At 36.0% G+C, this 16,173-nt stretch overlaps 1 protein-coding gene across 1 annotated transcript; it reads right to left on the bottom strand.

Annotated features, from left to right (window-relative positions):
* Nucleotides 1–674: 674 nt before the first annotated feature.
* LOC106134246 (uncharacterized) lies at nt 675–14,917 on the bottom strand. The gene is made up of 5 exons (XM_013334244.2): nt 14,308–14,917; nt 10,657–10,760; nt 4,901–4,972; nt 4,391–4,501; nt 675–4,170 (listed from the first exon to the last, which is right to left on the bottom strand). Exons 1-5 carry the CDS (start codon nt 14,507–14,509, stop codon nt 3,736–3,738), a joined length of 924 nt encoding a protein of 307 aa, XP_013189698.1. The 5' UTR covers nt 14,510–14,917; the 3' UTR covers nt 675–3,735.
* Between the last annotated feature and the right edge of the window lie 1,256 nt (nt 14,918–16,173).

Genomic DNA, 16,173 nt, shown 5'->3' with positions numbered 1-16,173 from the left:
GGAGAAAAGCCCGGGGTGCGCCTTTGTAAGTCCTGGATTGGGCACCCTTCCTATATTGGTTCATGATAAAAGCTGCTTACCTACCTTTTACAACATCAATCAAGGCAAAGAGATGGAGTGGCCCTATTCTAATAAAGTGGCGGGAGCCACAGAATTAAAACGCAAAGCACGCCGCTTTGCTGCTATTGCCTGTTACTGATTCTTTTTGATTAAAAAAAACATTAATGTACCTTGGGACTATCAGCGTGCACCAAATTAAGTAGCTCGCTATCCTCTAGCGGCTACTTGCTGGATCTCGTGTCTATAGACACGACCTCTTTTAACTCGTAAAACTAGTCCAAAAAAGATTGCCTTTATTCTATTAATTTTTTAATTATCTTACACTAGAGGCCGCCCGCGACTTCGTCCGCATGGAGTCCGCATGGAAACCCTATCAATCCCGCGGGAACTCTGGGATAAAAAGTAGCCTATGTGTTATTCTGGGTCTTCAGCTACCTACATACCAAATTTCATAGTAATCGGTTCAGTAGTTTTTGCGTGAAAGAGTAACAAACATCCATACATCCATACAAACTTTCGCCTTTATAATAGTAGTAGGATTTCTCTTACCGGGCCGGGTCGGTAGTATAAAATAAACAACACAAATCAGTACAATGTGTTTATTAAATCGTACATCGACGTCCATAAATCAAACATTTCAGTGTCTTCGGATTCAAACCTTAAAATTTGCTAATAAAACAGTTGATCTAGATTGATTGATATGAGTGAAACATTCAAAATATAATTAATTATTTACAAGGTTAAAAATAGAATTATAGCCTAGATAGGTACATCATATTTTTTAATTTCAATATTTTTGTCATTGTCAGTACTTCACTGTCTCAACAAACATACATAATACTTATGAACCTACATAATTTTGTTGGCCTAAAATTCAACGAATTTAAAGAGATGCTCAATGTTTTTGGAATGTTACATAACGCATAACATACAACGGATATCACATAAAGAAAATAAATTTTGATAAACATATGTTTATTATATAAAATTATTTCATTGAAGTCGAGAAATTTTACAGTGGATACAAATCCCATAAACTTGTATATGATTAAGACAACTATTTAGAACATGAAGGAAAAGGAGACAGTAATTATACAGTAAATGTAAGTAAGGATCACAATAATAATAAACACACAATCTAACTCCGATGGTAGACAAATCGTGGAGAATCAATCGGGAAGCTCTATCGTGGAACACCTAGATATATAACTTTAATTTAAGGTAATTACACCTCTCTACAGTAAAATTATGTTTCTAATACTTAAAACAAATAACAATAGGACTATCTAGGGAGATGTATATCGTATATACATAATGTGGCACAGACTACATACTTTCATCTTATTACCATAATAACCAAATATCGCACCTCGAAGAGGTTTTAAATCCATATGTCACATTGGTAATCATTCCATGACATTTACAACTGTTATTTAAAATAATCTTTAGAAATGATATTTTTCCACGCTTGTTTAATGTTAACTATATAAGTAGTTCCATAAGTCGATATTTAATTATATTGTTACTGGAAGTAAGAGCTATAATAGAGACGTAAATTAATGATTCAATTTGACATTGTCAATTTGACTAGACTAAGCAAAGCAATGAATGAAGAATGAACATGATGTTTTAAATAATTTTTGAAGGAATAGTAGTGCACGTCACGACTTATAAAGAATCATTACGTTAAGGTATATAAGTTTGTAATTTTACAATATATAAAGGTTATTATTAAATAATTAAGTTTACAATATCTACTTATTATGAAATACTCGGTTCAAAGAAGTATTTTATTACGCTATTATATTATGGTGTTTCATCAAATTATGCTATAATAAAATTCATCCATCCTAATTTCATATCATATTAAATACGTAAGGCACTCCATTAATTTTTGCTGTATTTTGTCGAAAGAGATCGAAAACACTGACACACGCGGGACTCTTCTACAAAAATGAAGACCTTTGGAAGTTACTGGTTTCACGCACCGCACATTATTACAATCATTATACTTTATAATCATCAATTTTAAGCTCAAACTAAGATTTATATTATTGGGAATATGTTATGAACCAAAATCCCAATTATAAAACAATTTATGATAACTTGCTAAAAATGTCTTATATAAATTTTTTGTAAAAAAAATGAACCCATTATTTAGCGTAAATTATTTCGATATTTTATTGAAATATAAAAAGAAACGAAATTAATTTTAAGTACCTATACCATTTCCGATAGTTTCAATTATTCAAATTTAATAAAATTAATTATCACAGATAACCAATAAATCATACAATTAAAATGTTTAGGTATAATAACATATTATTTAATATATCAGAACCTTTGTACACGTAACAATAAACATATGATTGTCAATTAACAATAAAACATTGAAATTTAGGGAAATATTGTAAACAAATAAACGATCATAGGGAGGGACACTATACTGCTACGAATGACAGCTTCAACTGTGATTTAGTTATGTCGTGATAATAAAATCGCACAACTGATACTTTTACATCGACATTGTTGGACCCTATATATTAATTAAAAAGCCATTTATTCATAAGTAATCTCTTTAAAAATTTTATCAAATTTAACTACCTAAATATACTACTAACATGACGTGTTTCATGCTTCCTGATTTTATTCGAATGTTATAATTTAAATTCGCGCGGCGTCTATAGTGCCCCAGAAGTGAAAAGGGAAGGTAAGTACAAACTTTTTTTAAAGAGGCGTTTTCTTATAGCAATTGTTAAGTTTTATTCCAAGATAATATAATTACTTACTAACTTTTGTCATAGTCTGCACCCGCGGGAAATATAATGTGCTGCTTACATGATTTCTTCGTAGAGTTTAATCCAAACCCGTCTAGTTTTTTCTCATAATAGGTATGGCCATCCGCACAAATTGTTGCTTTTAATTTTATTTCTAGGCTAATTTTAAGTACACACGATTGCAAAATTTAGATTTCACATATCAACATTACGAAACAAATATATCGAGTCTCTGTCAAATTTTGTAAAGTATTTAATTGCTTATTGTTTCCTACAATTTGTAACTAAGTTCATTTGTATTTTTCAATTTTATCAGGCGTTATTGCCTCTTGGCTAGATCAATTTTTTAAGTAAAAATGTTTCGTTGAGCTTATTGCGAATCGATCATGCTCACGAGAAGGTCGTGTATATTTGTCTAAACGTTTGGTCCCTATAATTGCTATTGTAATATAATGTCCATAGCGACGCGGGCGGTGGGGCGGGGCGCGAGCGCGACGCCGCGCGATTGCGGCCGGGCTCTCCGATTAAAGGCACATTGAGTCATGATTCATATTGTTATCCTATGCATGCTGTACCTAACTTTTCCAAATCCCATCTATAACAAAATTTCATCTTGTCCTTTAAGGTCGGTCTAAAACTAGTTAAAGGGATTAACTAGATAATTAATAAAATCTACTTATACCATTATAATTTTATGTATATGAATCAAATGTCACACCACTTTTCATCAGATCGATCATTTTCGTACATGTCAGCACAATTTCACATTCTATGGATCTACGACATCAAACTTGTCTCATGACTACTCATTTTGGCAACGTGGTGGTGAACTAAAAATTGTCTAATTAGCTAAGAGGCGAGACCGCTCGAAATTAACACTAGGTCGGAGAAAACTTCATTAAAAGTTTTCTTCGCATTTGATTTCCCGCGATGCGGGCTGAGACGCCGGCCACTGCGGTTCAAGTGACGCGTCCCAGTCTGAGAAGGATTCGTACACAAAAGTATCACTCGCGATATTCTCGAGGGCTACTTCAGCTCGACTAAATGCCTCAGCAAACTTGCCTATCTCAGTTGAGCCGAACGCTTGTTGGAAGGCGGGCAGCGGTACGACCGGCGGCCGCTTCTCCTCGGGCGGCGAACGTCGCGGCGCTGGATAGAAACGCTCTCTCGGTACTTTAGAAGGCTCGCTCGGTGTTACTGACGAGGTATAATCCGACGTACTGCCTTGTCGAGCTCCACAATCCCCGTTATATGTAGTTTCAGCGTACGGACGATAGGGAGTCGACCGCCCGTCTTGCATACAAGCTTGATTCTGGATATGCGGATGCGGACTCTGAAATTTTTAAAACAATTGTTTTTATCATTGATTGATACAACAAGAAACAACATTATCAAATAAAGTAAAACATTTAAAAGGTGTTGTACTACAAGATTGGTACAAAACTGCAGATAGAAGCGGTATCGCAAAAGATGATCGCAATAATTCACATTGCTTCAAACATTTAAATCAGTAAAAAAACGCTGTTCTCGTCATTAGTTCATTTTTTACCTACCTTCATAGAGCGACAGTCAGCAGCATAGCGCATGTGTTCCCGTGCGCACGCACCCCGAGAGGCCCACGACGCTGCGCTGGCGCCGTTCCAACTACCGCCCAGGACTCCCATCTGGAAAAATAAATAATTTTAATATAATTTTATACCCAAATAATAAGGTTATTTATAGAATTTAAGTAGAGCTAATAAATCAAGAAAATCATTGGCAGATGTTGTTAGTGTGGTGTGTGAAATACCCTAAAATACCTAATTCTACCATATTGATGTTAATTAATATACAGAGTGACTCCTTTCTGACCTCAGTATGTGACCCGACATGAAAACCTAAGCCAGCTTTTATTGTGGTTTGTCTCCAGTTGCCTAAATTTGCAGGTTTTATAACGATGGTTTTTCTCGTTGTAGGAGTAAGTATAGTTCAGAATTTAAAAATTCACATGTAATTCAGAAAATATAAGTTCCAAGCTATTGTGGAGCTCTAAGTCATTGGCCTTATCAATAAATATACCTCACCTGGTAGTGCGGCCACATATGCGGCTCGCAGTAGGAAGGGTTGCGGCCATTCATCCCACATTCTAGCGGAGGCTGAAAAAAATAAATGAAATACAGTCATTGACACATTGGAACACAAATATCAAGGCTGTCTCCTGCGGATATATTCATCAAATATACAAGATCACAATCTTTATTCTTTTATTTTCTTATACAATAAGTTAAGAAAACGTGTGCTTACACGTGAAACATGGAACAATAAAATATTATCATTATTCAGTCTAGTCAAGACCCAAAAATGAGAAGCTTTATTTATTTTTAAGCAATTTTTTTTCAATATATGCAAAGTACGAAGTTTGTCAAATTCTAAGAATTAAGATTGCATTAATTATCTACATAAATTGATGTACCTAGTAAAATCGAAGCGTTTGAACTGCGCGCTAATTTTCCTAATTTAAATTCGAAATTAGGATCTTCCTTATAATTTAAAATTCTAAATGATAGAGAAACCAGCCTGATACAAATAATATAGCCATATTATTTTTATAACAATCTGTGTAATTTATCCCGTATATATTTATTTTTTTATTTTGCATACAACTCTTTAATGCGGAAAGTTTTTTTTCTTATCAAAAAGTAGTATTGATGGAATTCGGCGTTGCAAACGTATGTCGTGGTATCGATCACGGCTAAGTGAGACGCTAGTGACGGCGCGGCGCACAATACTCCCTCACGGCTTGTACCCTTCGCGTCGATACCTATCCCTTTTGTTTGTGTAGCTGTTATATAGTACTTAAAAAGTTGGTGGAAGTGGCGAATATGTGCTTCGAAATTTTGCTACTTTTTCTATAGCGCAGTTTAATTTCTTTCGAGTTTAAATTTTCTAAAAACTCTGTTTTTAGCGACTTTTTTATCAAACGGAACGTACATTTGTATAAAGTAGTTTCTCTGCAAACTGCATCAAATTCATTTTAGGAATAATCCACACTTAGATGGATAAAGATTAATCTCTCAATAATCTAATTGATTTAATGTATTACGAAGTAGGTAATCAATAAAAAAATATTGCCACACGTATTTGAAACAAATTATCAAAAAGTTCAGTACACACTTTATGCCTATAAAAGACTTGAAATTTGTTTTCCTTTTACTTGTTTTACAAATGTTGAAACCAAGCAAATTAGTAAAGTGAAACAAGAATCCTCTAAAGGTTTGAATTGTAACGGTGAAAAAATGAAGAAAACATTAAGAATTCGCTGACTTTCTTTTATATTATGGAAACTTTTCAACCCCTTTGTATTTGAGGAAATTTTTGATATAAACACTTAAATAAAACCTTTTTTACTCACATGTAAAGTTACGTATGATAAGAAACAAACTTTCTCTGATTGGCCTGTACCTATCGTTCAATTAATCTCGTAATACAAGTTTTGAACTTACTTCGAGGCTAACTCAATCTGTGTAATATGTCCCGTATACATATATTTATTATTTATTTGTTTCACTCTATTTTCAAATTTGTAAACCCAAGGTATGAATTCCAAGCACAAAAAAAAACTGAGTTTACCTTGCAAAATGTGCAAGTTCGCCACAATCTTTTAAATCACACTAAGTAAGTACTTTACATATATTTATCTCTTTATTCAGTGGAAATGTAACAAGAAGTTCAAAACCATTGATTTGGATTTAATGGTCTGCACCTAAACTAATAGATAAATTAGAACTGTTTTCATTCAGCACTAAACTATTTTACAAGTCACCTTTACGAACTATAAAAATAGTTTATCTGTAGTTACTAACCTACTCTAATAAAACCGATGTCAATATTTACATTGTTTATTTAGCTTTGTTCGACGTAGATAGTGATAATCATCGTTTATTTTCGTCCGTATAACAATAGACAACAATATGCCGTAGCCGTCTACTTGGAATATGAATGAATAAGTAGAGCATTCTCTTGTTACACAAAGTACTTGAACTTCCTGAACTCTGTAAAGGATCGTTTCGATAATAGAATAAATCATGATATTCTGAGTCTCGTATGGAGCGATGCACATAAGCTGGGTATGAGATAATAACACAAATAAAAATGATTACAGAGGGAACATTCGAACTCACATGAATATAATTTCCTAGCATATCCATCACTTGACTAAGACAGTATTTTTTTTACTATAGCTAAAATGCTTATTCCGTTATGCAAAGGCTCTTCAGCCTCCTTAAATACATAAAATAATTTTTACATAATAAGACACCGACAAAATGTTAAAAACAAACATAGTTGAAACAAAAGAAGTGCGTATTTTAATTTACAATTTTGAGATTATACATGCAATTCAGGATAGGTAATAAAATAAAAAAATCCCGATATGGAATAATATTGGTTTATTCCAGTTTGATCATTGTATGGTTGCTGACTTGTAAAATCGTTTTAAAATGCACTTGGTTTCGTTAATATTAAAACAATTTTTTGTTATGGTGTTTTCTGATAAATATTTTCACTTTTTATTTCAACCTTTTTACGGCATGATCTGTTTGTTGCACATAGTAAAATGGGTTGAATAATAAATTGCAATACACTAATCTATTCTGTGTTCTCTATATTCTGTGTTAATGTTTAGCGGGCGAGAGCGGGGCGGGGACGCGATCGATGTCCGTTCCGACACTGTGCATCGCGTTGCAGGAACTGCATCCATCATAAGTCATGTACTTACATGACTTTAAAATACCTTAGGAAACGTATGAATAAAGAATTAAAGAGTGAAATTGCAAAAATCTTTTTTGTTCAACATGAACTATGCTACGACATTTGTAGAACCCGTCGTCGTGGCACTGATGATATAGTTTAAGGTAACAATAAATCAAATAATTTAAGCGTTTTGTTCTAAAGATTTTCCTTAAAAACATACAACATAACACAACAAACCTTATTAATAAAAAAGTAATTCAATCTTCATAATATTTGCTATGAAATAATAAAAAATAATATACGAGTATGCTACGACTTCGTAGCAATTCGTAACTATTACTACGAAAGTCGTAGCATATAGATCGTGATTTTGTTACAAGTTTTTAAATCTTTAATACTTATTTAAAATTCTGTTAAAATAATACTAGAGAACACCCGCGGTTGTTCTTTTCGATCTCGCGGGAATTACGGAAATCCTCTCTTAGTGCACCCATATCAGGAACCAATTTTGTATAACCAAGTAATAATGTTAAAAGCCTGTAGTTTGGGCTGTGCGTTGATACATCAGTTAATTATCAAAAAATAAATTAATCTTAAATAATATTTGATCCAACATTTTCATATAAACATTCTCTTTTGCACCACACTGCAGCAAGTAGCTGTGCGGAGCGTATGGGTCGGCGCGACAGCAGACTAGTGGCGGGAGATTTGCGGAGGCTAACTATCGAGCGGTGGCGAGCGCGGGCCACGTGACTTATCGATCAGCCAGGCGCCCACGACACTCGGAAAAATCAAGCGCTGACAGCTTTCACAGGCCACCAACACCCCCCTTCCCTTCAACCACCACACCCCGCACCCCCGTCCCGCCCTCATTAGCGCCTTTGTGCCGCTCACTTGTCTTGTAATATGACGCCGTAATAATACCACTTCGGGCTCAATTATTCGGCGAGGCTGCTCACACTTGAGTCCACCGTCTAATCAATATTCAATCCCATTTCTTGTTCTTTTTGTCGTTGACTCTCGGTTTATTAAGTATTTGAGTATTCGTTGTGGTTGACTCGAAAAGTAACATTGGTGATACCTACACAATTAATCACAACTAAATACTAACTTTATGCCAACGTGACCTACGAGTATATAGTTTTTTCGAGACTTTTGTTTTAGTCTACCCTGCAAAAGATTTAAATGTGATAAACGTACAAATTAAAATTGGCGACACGGCGACACCTCGAATCAGATCAATTTAATTTAACCACTACCATTGAACTCAAACTTTTCGGTACAATTTGAAAATGAGGCAATGAATGACAGTTGTTAACTTTATTAAATGTTATACTACTGGTTTGGTACATATTACTGGTTTGTATTAAACGAATAGAAACTTTATTGCCGTACAGTATGATTGCTTTTGGAATATTATTGTAAGTTTGGGGAGGACGCCGGGTGTCCTCTGACACTGACCTAGATAACTTTAACTAGCCTTTTTACTTTACGAACATATTTCCATGTTGTTTGAGTGGATAGCAAGTTTTTGTGGCAGTGATCGGGCACTTTTGATCTGATCCCCAAATCAGGATAAAAACTTTATTCATATTATCTCTGTAGTAAATGTTGTTAGTGTGCTGTTTTTTTATTTGCTTACTGTTTGATTTGAATCATCTTTTAAATGTTTTTTTTTCGTTTAAAACGTTCACGTTTAGAAAACATTGTGATCGCGATTTTGTCAGATTTTGATCGATCTTATTATGATTATTATGGAAACTTTAAATTGTCTTGTATGTTTATATATTTAAACAGTTCAATTCAATTCGGCCATGTACTAACTAACTCCTAGAGTCTATATTTGAGAAACTGATGCCATGATCACCATGTTTTATATGAATAAAAATTATTCACTGATTTATTTAAATTTTATACTTAAACTTTAATTTTAAAATAATTTTAAAATAGAAACATTTAAAAAAAGATTTAGATGTCTACCAGCAGCGGAATTGGACTTAACCTACCGGTAGTTAGGCCTGCAGAGCAAGTAACCTTCTGACGATGCGTGCCGTGTCCAAAAGTACTGCCTTCTGTATCTGACCCTAAATCTAGCTAGCTAGCCTCTTTAGATGTTGGTCGAGACTCTTCGCTATTAGACCATTCCCAGATACCACCATCGGGACAATGATCGTGAAATCCACATCCCACATAGCGGTAACCTCGTGAGTTATGATTATTATACTCTTATGGTGATGATAAACATGGTGAGGAAGCTGCATCCATCCGTCCAGTATGGGTAAGGTTATTTGAGGTTTCGTAGCTAGTTTAAGTAGTTAACTACTTTACCGATTTTAATGAAATGTGCCACGGAGATAAAATAGACACGCAATGTCGGTGATTTTGAACGGTGAAATTTCCTAATGAAGGATTCATTGTAACTGAAAATTTGCACGAAGCCCCGATTAACAGATACTTATATAGATAAACATAAAGACCCAAGCCGTGATTTAAACCCTGGTCACAGACAAGCGCACTACCGCTGCGGAACAGATGCCGTTATGAATTGCAATTTATAACACTTTTTACTGTCATTATTTTATTTAAATGTTATTATCGATTCACATTGCATGGCTACGGTGTGATCGGAGCTTCCTAAAGCAAGCTTCGAAGCACGCCAAGTGAGAACATAACAACTCGTAAAGCAAAAGTTATGAATGACGTGACGCGACGTCACCATTTATTAGATTGTAGTTTGACTCATGAATATATTTATGACGAGAGGGAAAGTGGTTTCGCTGATGTGTTATAAACGAAATGTATGGAATTTAGTTTATAGGGCGGTATATGCTACTAAATAAACAGAGTGCCTAAACTTATTTTTCTAAATTTGAAATGTGAGAAACTAGCTTAAACTGGAAAAATGTCATTTCACGACAACCCCAAGAAAGTTTTATCAGTATAGAACACATTTTAAATAGATGTACAGTTCACTGGTACCTAATGAAAAATATCGTAAAAAACACATATGTTGCGGCAAGTGGATGTATAAATATAATCCAATGTGGATTAGGTTCTTATATTGGTAAAATAAAAAAAATATATTTACCGTAGGCGGATGCTGGAGATGCGGGGCGGGCGTGGTGGCGCGCTGCTCTCGTCGTGCAATTGCACGCCGCACGCGGCTTTCCTTCGACGCGTACGCGCCATAATCTGTTTACATATATAGAGATAAATAAATTGGAAGGTAGAAGAAGTGCAGGAAAAGTACAACCGGAAACATGAAAAGAAGAGAGGTAAATTATTTGTTTAAATAAACACTGACAAAAAATTTATAACAAATTCTTCTAATACAACTAATCATTTAGTAAAAAGTTGACCTATTAAAAAATCCAATAAGTTATTATGCTACAATTGTTTTGGGGACTTTAGTGTAGTTTCCCTGATAACGAAATGGTATTCATACGTATAAGTAAGTACGAGTATAAGTTGATGTTAGTGTCAACGAACGCCTTTCTAAGGTTATTTTTTTAAATTATTTGAATAGGATTTACTTATTAAAACATCCAGCTACATGGGAAATATGGACGCGCATGAATTCTCCATCCGTGCAACTTTTTCCATCGTCTCCATTAATAATTACACAAGCTTTTTGTTTCAATTGCTGTAAATAGGATGTTAGTTCTAAAATTAAAGAAAGCACAAAAATAACCGCAAGCAGGCAGGTGGCGTTCACAGGTTAATTTTAGAGTTGCACTTCGCAATGTAAACAAAGCTGGGATCGCATAATAAGTAGCGAAAGTGACGACCGACCTGGGCGATCTATAAAATTTGTGCTCGAGTTAAAGATAGTCAAACAGTTTAATTTTAAATACTGTTTATAGGGAATCAAAATTATTCCATACTTATCTTACACTCACTAAATATTTTACAGACCTACCCTTGACACCGTAAATGATATACTTGCGAATTTAAATTTTGAATATGAATCGATTTTAAGATCTGATCGCAGCGCGTAGGTATTCTTTGTATTTCGCGTCAAAATCAAAAACACAATTGAAAATTGTTTAGTTTGAAGTAAAATTTAACATTTTTTTGTTAATAATATGTCTATCTCAGACACCAGAAATCCACGTTGAATGTAGGCCTCTCCAAAAAACATCTGTAGTGGTTAACTCTGAACTTTAAGGTGGTCTGACCACCTACATAATGTGCCTACGCTCCCAAGAAATACTATGTTCCTATCTAATCTTCCCACCGAAATAACGGGTAACGTTGTAAAGGGATGTGAGGGTAAATGAAATATTAACATTATTATATCGCAGGGGATCGCTCGTGGTTAATTTATAGCCCGCAATATTTTCATGTTGCCAGAAATCCCGGCTCTGTCAAGGACGCAACGATCCGTAGTATGCCAATGCTGCATAGGATTTTTGGGAAGAATAAAGGTGTAATTTCTAGGTACACACACTGGTATAAGGTATACTTTATGTCGCTTACAGTAGACTGGGTGTTTTAACGCTTCATAGTTTAGGTACTCAATGAGACAAAAATTAATATGCTGTCTTTGACAATAAACAATAACGAAAAATAAACAATTCTAATTTTATTATTTTACAAAAACGAAACCTTAAACCGTGAAGCTTGCCTGGTCTTCAGTTAGCAACTATAAAAACTTTTCCTTAAACAATATTCTTATTTCATGACATTCAGACGGCGACAAAATCACAACATAGCGCCATCTACGATAGAAATTATAATAAAAATTGTTTCATAACGCGCTTAACTGCGTGAAAAACTTCATCTACATATTCATTAATCGGAGATTGACGGTTTCCTCATCGACACGCTGAATTCAGAAGAAGTAAACAACATTATGTTTCATTTTGTTTACGACCATTAGGCTATCTTAAAATGTTGTCTGTGAAATGGTAAAAGGTTTTTTTTATAACCTGAGGCAAGCTTATAGTGAGACGCCACCAATCTTACTATAAACTAAGTTTGAAAAGTTATAAAGTAGTATAGTGGTGCCGTGTGGTTCCCGGCACCAATAGAAAAAAAATAAGACCACTCCATCTCTTTCCCATGGATGTCGTAAGAGGGACAATGGGATTCTTATAAACTTGAGATTCTTCTTTTAGGTGATAGGCTAGCAGCCTGTCACTATTTGAATCTCAATTCTATCTTAAAGCTGAAGCTGAACGTGGCCTATCAGTCTTTTCAAGTCTGTTGGCTCTGTCTACCTCGCAAGGGATATAGACGTGATTATATGTATGTATGTTTAGTAGGTACTTCATACATGGACATAAGAATATACGAGGCATGGATTTTATCAAAAGCCATCTACCAAAGTGAAAATATACATACAGGTTTATCTGACATAATATAATTCTTTTGGCACTTTTAGGTGACGATGTAACCAGAACTAACGCCAGGAGAAAGAAGAGGTCACGGTTCAGTTAAATTGAATAAATGAAAAGGATAGTTATCTAACTTTCCTTTACCTTATTTCCTTATTTTATTTGCCTAATATTCTCAATATAATGTAACTAAAATAAAAATACCTAGTTGACGTAGTTTTTCTAACATTTGAAAATAACGACATTTTATTTATAGGCTTGAATAACTCAGAATCATGCGCACAATCTCCAACTAATACGATGCGAATGAATTCAAAGTCAAAACCCAGTGTAGGATATTCGATAAGTTCCTAGTTATATGGTATAGGATAAGTTCCTGTGCCCATATTTACTCGTCGTGAACTGTACACGGAGTTTGCAGTGAATCGCGACGCGGGTGTTAGAACCCCGGTCAATATGTAGAGTGGCTGTGCGGGCGATCAATCGCGAAGAGGGGAGGGGCGACCACCTGTGGCGCACCCCTCCCCTCCATCGACACGTGACGTAGACGCCGAGAAATCCGCCCAAACGTAAACATTAATTCTTACTTCATACTTCATTGTTCAGACTGCCGCCTCGCGCCATGCGCACATTCCTATCTCTCTGGTATTGGTAAACAAATTTCCCGAGCAACGCGACGGCGTGCCTTCGCGATTACCGTAATGTATACTTTACTACGATGCTTATAATTCAATTAGGCTCAAGGAATTAGGACTGCGTACATGTACAACTATTCGATTTTCTGTTTTGCAGTCCTGCTTTGTGTGGCCATCATTAATGATAGATTGACCATCACTGACATATTATTATTCTCAAAATAACGTACAGTTTATAAATATATAAAATTGAATAAAACTTTTTTTTTCAAAATTTATTCTTAGTGTGTTACAATAGTAAGTTAAGTACTTAGAAGTTTTTAATTTATAGAGTACTTGTCCGCGGCTAGACGCTTACGCAGCGAATAATAGTAAATAGGATATTAACGATAGTTTCAATATTGGAATCGAACATCTTCTCCTTTTTTAATCGGTTGTAGTTAAAACTTTAGTGGTAGGTGCCCAGGTGGTACCTAAGTGTGAATTTTAACGCTTGTTAACTTGTTGATTTCTTCTCTAACTTATAAATAAATACAAATAAAAATAACTTTCAGAAGTCTTAAAAATAATTAAATGTTTAAACTTAATAGTGACTGATAAAAAATCTACTTATAGTTGTTAACGGGATTAACTGAATCGATATCGATTAAATATAGTATAGATCTCGTTCCCACGACGGTTAAGCCCAGAGAATCTATCATTCTAGTATTAACTAACAAATCTAACTATTAATAATTACAGAGTATAAAGTATGAAAATACCAACCCATTGGCATGACATGCTCATTGTGGTGCAAATGGTGCGGGTAATCGTAACGGTAGTAGCGCGCGTACGGATCGTGCGCGTGCGGCGCGTAGTACTGCGAGTACGGCGCGTACGGCAGCGGCGCGTACGGCGAGTAGCCCTCCCAACCCGCGTACTGGCCGTGCGCGAGCCCGCGGTACTCGCCGTAGTTACAGCAGTCCATGGCGCGGACCCTACGCGCCTCCCAGCGCGACCAGCGACACCTTCCATCCTCGACCTGACGCCCACCGCCACATCACTCGATGCTCGCTCTACGACTACCCGACTATCATTTACACGATCCAACTTTCTCTAAAATCATCATCAGTTTCAAATTTTATCGATCTGCTCGATACCAAAAAGATCAAGAACGACTAAATTCAAAAAGTGAATTGGCGCCGAGACCCGACGTGACGGCGAGTCGCGTAGATCGAGCGCAGTTTCGCGGCGGGAGTCGACGCGGATGCGACGTTAGTTAGCGAAAAGAGGTCGTTCGAGTTTGCCGGCGACGAGGAGATATTCGATGAAGTCGGGGGCGCGGGCCGGGGAGGGGCGACGCCCGCTCGCCGGCGGCTCGGCGCAGCGCGGCGCTCGACGGACGCCGACTGAAGGCGCCGCGGAATCGATACGCCGCCGCCGCCGCACCGCACCGCCGCCGCCCGCCCTGCTACCTGCCTGCGCCCGTATTGCGCGCGAACTTTGTCTTCCTCGACGGAATTTTATATTTAGAACCATGGTGAAACGATTGATCGATACTTTGCACTATTAATTAGTTAGTTACACACTTTCACTGGATACAAAACCAGAGATCAGCAAAAACTTGGTACTTCATTTCAGTTATAACCTTGAGTTTTGTTATATTGAAAGTCGTTACTGAAAATAATTTTCAAGTATAAGTTTCCGCAGGTTTTTGATGTTACTTTCAAATGTAACGGAAGTCGATGTGGGTGTTAAGTGTACTATAAGGAGTTTGACGATTTACGACGAATGTTTGCGCTGTATTCATGTGGTAGATAGCTACTTGCAAAGTTTTATCGAATTGCGCGTAGGCGGCAGTGACCCACATCGCCTGTAGTCATGTGGCGCACCACCCGCGCCCTTCGTCCTTCGCCCGATAGACCTCCGCAAACTTTCATCGAATAAACTACAAAATGAAGATCGTTGTATTTTTTTCACTACATTGTCATATATATTTTACTTTAAAATTTTGTTGATACTTAGGTACTGCTTATTTGAGGTTTATGCATACCCAACCTTATTGTATGATGTTTTTCATAATTTATTGATTTAATGGTGTACATAACATAACATAGATAGGTACTTACCGAAAATTTTATTTGCACGAAAATGTTTAATTAATAAGATTATTTTCTCTTTAACTCAAGTTTATTTAATTTGAACAAAAAATTAGATCTCTAACTAGGAGTACATTTGTTTCTAATTATTTAAATGAAAATTGCATTTCCTTCTTGGCCAACACGGATATTGCGTTGCGTGCATTGCACATGACTTTAAGCAGTATACACGACGGAGTAATTTGCCAGGATATTTTTTTGCAAAAAATTGCCTGATGCGATTTTCCTAACTTTTCAAGTTAACAGATGTCAAGGTAGGTATGTTCATACAGCGCGGTCATGTAATGCAGTTTTGACGGGGAATAGAGAGCCAACAGCCTCGAAAAGACTGAAATGCCACAAGAGAAAGGTCCAGCTGGATAGCTTTATGATGGAATTGAGATTCAGATAATGACAGGTTAGAAGTCCGTCGCCTGAAAGAAAAATCCCAAGTTAATCAGCCTTTCTCTTCACTGACTTTTAAAATCTACACGGGAAGATGTGTGATCATGTT

This window comes from Amyelois transitella, chromosome 7 (assembly GCF_032362555.1).
Source record: "Amyelois transitella isolate CPQ chromosome 7, ilAmyTran1.1, whole genome shotgun sequence".
NCBI lineage: Eukaryota > Metazoa > Arthropoda > Insecta > Lepidoptera > Pyralidae > Amyelois > Amyelois transitella.
Note: the sequence above shows the minus strand (reverse complement) of the source record. Positions and strands in the feature narration are given on the sequence as shown.